This window comes from Panicum hallii, chromosome 7 (assembly GCF_002211085.1).
Source record: "Panicum hallii strain FIL2 chromosome 7, PHallii_v3.1, whole genome shotgun sequence".
NCBI lineage: Eukaryota > Viridiplantae > Streptophyta > Magnoliopsida > Poales > Poaceae > Panicum > Panicum hallii.
This window is the reverse complement of record NC_038048.1, coordinates 33,772,360-33,777,646: the sequence shown is the minus strand read 5'-3', so window position 1 is coordinate 33,777,646 and position 5,287 is coordinate 33,772,360. Positions and strand designations below refer to the sequence as shown.

At 66.4% G+C, this 5,287-nt stretch overlaps 1 protein-coding gene across 1 annotated transcript; it reads right to left on the bottom strand.

Moving 5' to 3' along the window:
• Positions 1–1,595: 1,595 nt before the first annotated feature.
• On the bottom strand, positions 1,596–3,280 carry LOC112900206 (BOI-related E3 ubiquitin-protein ligase 1-like). Its single transcript, XM_025968987.1, has 2 exons — positions 2,541–3,280; positions 1,596–2,414 (listed from the first exon to the last, which is right to left on the bottom strand). The coding sequence occupies exons 1-2, from the start codon at positions 3,024–3,026 to the stop codon at positions 1,896–1,898; spliced, it is 1,005 nt and encodes a 334-aa protein (XP_025824772.1). The 5' UTR covers positions 3,027–3,280; the 3' UTR covers positions 1,596–1,895.
• Positions 3,281–5,287: the final 2,007 nt, after the last annotated feature.

The following is a 5,287-nucleotide window of genomic DNA, read 5'->3' as shown; positions in this document are numbered from 1 at the left end:
TAGCAGTCTATCCCGTCGAATCCTCAGGGTGAGCTTGAGCCGAGGCCAAAAGGCGCCCCGGAATGGTTGGTTTGGTTACTTGGTTAATGGTTTACTAATCACCACGCCCAAGCACGGGGAGAGGCGACAGCACGGACACGCTCTGTGCGTGAAAAGTACTCGGGCGGCAGTGCAGTGGCGCCATCTGCACAAGGATCCAAAGGCACCGCCGCTGCGAGATCCTTATCTCATCCCACACGCTTGGTGACTGGTGCTACTCCTGCTCCCTGGTCTACGGTCGCAGTGCACGGAGAACGACGTGCGGATAGGGAAAGAAAAAGGGGGAAAGGTCTCCGGCACGGCGGCGAGAACCGAGGTGCCGGCTAGAGGCAGTAGCTCTGCAGAGTGCAGGTCGCACAGGACTACAAAAGCTAGGCTGGGTTGTGAGGTTGTCGACGCCTCGATGGACCGGTCCGTCGGTGTCGTGCGCCCGCTGCCTTCGACATGTCACGACGCGAGACGGGCGAGGGAGAGGGACGCAGTAGGCAGTCACGCTCACGCAGAGATGGTCAGGTGGAAAAGAAAAGCAAGCAGAGGGCAAAGGGCAAAGGGCAGAGCGAGCCCGGTGATGGATGGGGCTCCCGGGGGCGGGAGATCCGCGTCCTCGAAGTGCTCGACTCGCTTTCCCCTTTTCCTTTGTTCTCATTTCCACCGCTTTTTATCTGCAGTAGGATAGGAGTAGTGCGCTACCCCCTAGTGCCCCCCGCCGCCTCCTGCCAGCGCCCAGCATGAGTGCAGAGTCTCCCGGCCCTCCAAAAAGACCAATGCTGTCAGGACAAAAGGAGCGAGGCCGCGTCGTCATCAACGGACCAAAGGTGGGGGTAATCGCTGCGTAAAAGTACTCGAAAGAAGTCTATCCTGCCTGCCTGCCACCACACGCGAGGCCCACCCAACCCAACTTCGCAGCACCCCGCCAGGTCTGCACGCAGGCACGCACGAAAGGAATCGGCACTGCCGCGCGACGCTGCCAGCCCAGCCATTGCGCGAGCCGCCGCCTGGCATGGGGAGACGCGTGGGTGCGCGCGTTCGCCATCGCGTCGGCTTGGCTTGCGCCCCCCCCCCCCACCCCGCCCCCCCCCCCCCCCCGACCTCCCCGGTGCGCTTGTTCCTTCCCGATAACCTCCCCCCTCCCCTCCTCCCAGCCCGCATCGGGTGGGGGTGCGACTTTGACCGGACGTCCGCTCACGTGATCGCAGGCCTCCACTTTTCCGACCTGCCGCGTGCTACCGTTTCCGGGGGGTTGATGCAGCCATGGACTGTCGATTGGACCGAGGGATCGCGCGCCGATGCCGCAGCAGCACGGGCTTCGGGCTGCACGGCGGCGATCTGGCTTCTGCAGACCCCCCTCCTCTGCCGAAGCGAGGAACTCACCGCGCCCTCGCGGTAAAAACTGACGCCCCATTTACGGCGTACTGGTGCGTGGCAGAGGGACAAGGAGAGCGCAACGTGCTCGGCTCTACCACACCGTTTTTCACCCAGCAGTAGGATGCACATTCTTGAGCACCCATTCAGTAAAATGCTTCGAACCAGAGCAGCCATTCACGGAAGTGAGACGATAATGTCAATGTCCAGCGAAACTTGGTCTATTTCCTCATTAACACAACCCAACCCTACTTAAAAAGGAGGGGAACGCGGAAAAGCCATATGAGCAGTAAACAAAAGTTAGCAGCACTGTCGAGACCATTAGCAGTCACAAAGTCAGATTAGCCTAATCTGCAGCTTGGAGCATTACTACATGATGCATCCCCCCCACAAAAGCTTCGCGCATCACAGGGTCACGTGACTCGCGTGCCGTGACATGCTGGCGACACCGGGCTCGTCACGACGCAGGGAACGGCACCGCCGGGTGAGCCTCCTCAGGAGAGCAGGACGTGGAGGGAAGCGTTCTTGGTGGCGGCGCAGACGGGGCACACCTCGGCGGCGGGCTCGCACGCGCGGCACAGGCACAGGTGCCGGCACGGGAGCAGCAGCACGCACGCGCCGCCGCCGCCGCAAGACCTGCAGGTCGGCGCCGTGCCGCGGGACGCCGCGTCGTCGGCGACGAGGGCCTGCGGGGAGGTCTCGAAGCAGCAGGACTGCGCGTCCTCCGCGTCGCCATCGTCGGCGCCGCAGGCGGGCTGCTGCAGGAACTGGTCGAGCGTGGCGCGGAGCCCCGCGGCGACGGCCTCGTGGCCCCGGGCGACGCCCAGCCACGCCTGGCCCTCGGCGGTCAGCTGCCGCAGCCGCTCCTCCAGCTCGGCGTTACGGCAGCGGGCGCGGTCCAGCTCGGTCTCGGCCGCGCGGAGCCGACCCGCCGCGGCGCGCTCCACGGCGGCGACCACCGCGCGCGCGTGCCGGCGCCTCGCCTCCTGGAGCCCCACCCGCATCCTCTCAGTCTGCAGCGCAACCACGGGAGCGAGAGTCAGACGCCGTGTCCACGACGACGAATCAGAGGTTGACTCCAGATCGATCGCCGGATCGATCGCGAGGAGGGCATGGGACGATGAAGAACGGGCCCGTACCTCGAGTCGGACGAGCGCGTCGATCTCCACGCCCTGGTGGAAGAGCTGCGACAGGACGCCACTGGCCGCCGCCCGGCCGCTGGTGGACGCCGGGCCGCACCCGACGGCTCGGGTCCGCGCGTCGCCGGCGAACGCCTGGCCTTGCGGCGGAGGCGCCGCCAGGGGCAGGACCAGGCCACCCTGCTGGCCGCCGCACTCCACGAGCCCAGCCGCCAGGCGCGCGCGCTTCCTCGGGAGTAGCCCGTCGTCGTACTCGCCGCCGCCGCCGCTGCCGCCGTTGCAGGTGAGCTCGCTGCGGGCCGCACCGCCGAACACGGCGTCGCCGGCCCCCGCCGCCGGAGCGCAGCCGGCGATGCCGAGCTCGTCCAGGAACACGCCGCCGGCTCCGCCGACCGCCGCGCCCTCGAGCGCCCGGAACGGGTGGCCGAGGACGTCGTGGTGGGGGAGGAAGGCGTGGGAGAGGAGGTGCTGCGCCTGGACGGCCATCGCCACCGCCCTCGTGCTGGCGAGGAGAGGCCGGGAAGAGAGAGAGAGAGGGGCAGGGACGCAGCAGGGTCACCGGGAGGGAGACGGGGGCGTGGGGAGTGGGAACTGGAAAGGGAACGGGTGGGGAGGGAAGCTTTATATATACGGCGATGTCCGGGGGCGTTGCGGGTGCGGGCGCGGGCGCGGCCTGCAAGGGGACAAAAGCTGCCGGTTTTTTGTTTATCCTGACGAGGAGGAGGGGGCAGCGCCGAGCCAGGCGGGCAGGCACCAAGGCACCAGGCAGCCGGGGGAGCAGGCGGGCGACCTCTCTTTCTTCCCGCCTTTAATAATGGCGATCGCTGACGCTGGAACCGATTCTTTTCTTTTATCCCCGCGCTCGCCTTTGTCCGCGCGACGCTTTCTTTTTCTTCTTTCTCTGCCACGGGTGTTTCTCTCTCTCTCTTCCAATGATCTTGTTGATTCGCTGGGTGGCGTGACGGTGATGCGAGGCGTGGAGTAGAGTGCGGGGCCTGGTGGGAGGAGGAGGAGGAGGAGGAGGTGGCGGTGCGTCGCGTGGGCCAGCATGCAAAGGGTGGCCTACCGGCCTCCAGGAGCTTGACGTGCTTTGTCTCTTCCTCTGTTCTTGTCCTTGCCTTCGGCTACGGTTTCCTGTCATTTCCGCGAAGGAAAAAAAAAACAGAGTACTCGGATCCACGCCAACATGAGCATTCGCAGCATGCAGGAGTATTTTTAGGCGCCGTGCCTGTTCAACGCCACAATGCACGGACGCCGTGCCTAGATAGCCGGCGCGAACCTACCCCTCGCAGGGAGGTGGAACCAAAGAGTCGGGCGCCATTGAATGGGCCGCGCCATCCGGTGCTCGGCTGACCGGGGGGTTCGGTTTTGAATACGCCCCCCGGAACGCCAAGTGCGTGACCATGATGCCCTGCAGACCCGGATCTGCTCGGTCTGCTTTCCCTGCCCCGCGTGCTGCTGGTGCCGCACGATCTGCACGCCCTAGTCGGGGAGTTACACGGAAAGAGTAATAATTAATTAACTTAAGCTAACGGTGCTCAGTTGGAGCAGTACGAGACAGACCGGCCGCAGTTGGATGCGTGGGTCGGGTAGCCACCTCCGTTTACCGCTCCCCTGCGGCGGCGACCACCGCCGTTTATCTATTTATTTTTTAACTCGCGGCCGTGGCGTCGCTGCGTCGATACGAGACGGCGAGCGGTGGCGCGCCATCTATCGCGCCGCGCAGCCAGGGTCAAGCCGTACGTGCCCCGTCCCCACGGCAGACGCCGGCGCGCTTGTCCTCGCGCCCTTGAAGGCGCGCCCCCCGGCGGACGGGGCCGGCTGGACCACCTGCCGCGGCGCGACACGGGTCGGACTAGCTACCACCCACCACGGTCCACGCAGGTAATGCCGGTGCTCTTGCGCAGTCGGCAACCGCGCGCGCGCGCCTGCGTACGTACGCGTCCGTATACCGTCCCCGCGGTCCGGCCACCTGCCACCGCCGGGCGCGGGCGCGCAGTTGGCGGTGGAGCCGCGGCATGCGGCCGCGCGCGCAGCGCAGTGAACCCGGGTCACGCGCGCATTAACCTCTCGCAAACGGGAAGAGCGTGACTACCCTGACTAACCGGCAGTAATGGCCGGCCTACCGCGCGCGCGCGCGTGCCGCCACCGCCCGGCCGCTGCCGCAGCACCGGCCCCGCGCTGCCGGCCGTGCCCCGCCGCGCGCGCTCGGCGCTCCCGGCCATCCGGGGGGTCAGGACCACGGTCCACGGACAGACATGGGTAGTAAAACTGCTCCCAACAGGCATCCCGTCGCGTCGCCGCGAGTTAAGGCGCGTACGCGCACATATTTCCAACCTCCCTGCCCCCCATTGGCCCTTGTTCGTCTCGGCATCTCAATTACCACCGCGCACGACGGCCGCCATTGCCATGTGCTCGTACCCTGTCGAGGGTCCCCGGCCGGGCCGGTCGCGATCCCGCCCATAACGCGGAGCGTGATCGTCAGCTACGGTGCGCCGGGGCCAGCAGCTACGGTGCCGGCGTCGTCGTCACCCGCCGGCCAGCCTACCGCGCCAATCGGCAACAGTAGCGCGCACGACGACGGATCCGTGGCACAGTGCGCGCGCTCAGACAGGCGTGGTACGGGTACTGCCACCGCCATCGATCATGCTCGCATGCATGCATGGAGCCAGCGCAGTGCCCCCGACAACGGTGCCGTCCAGCACGAATCGGACGCGGCGCGCCATCATGGAGCTGGAGCTGGAGCC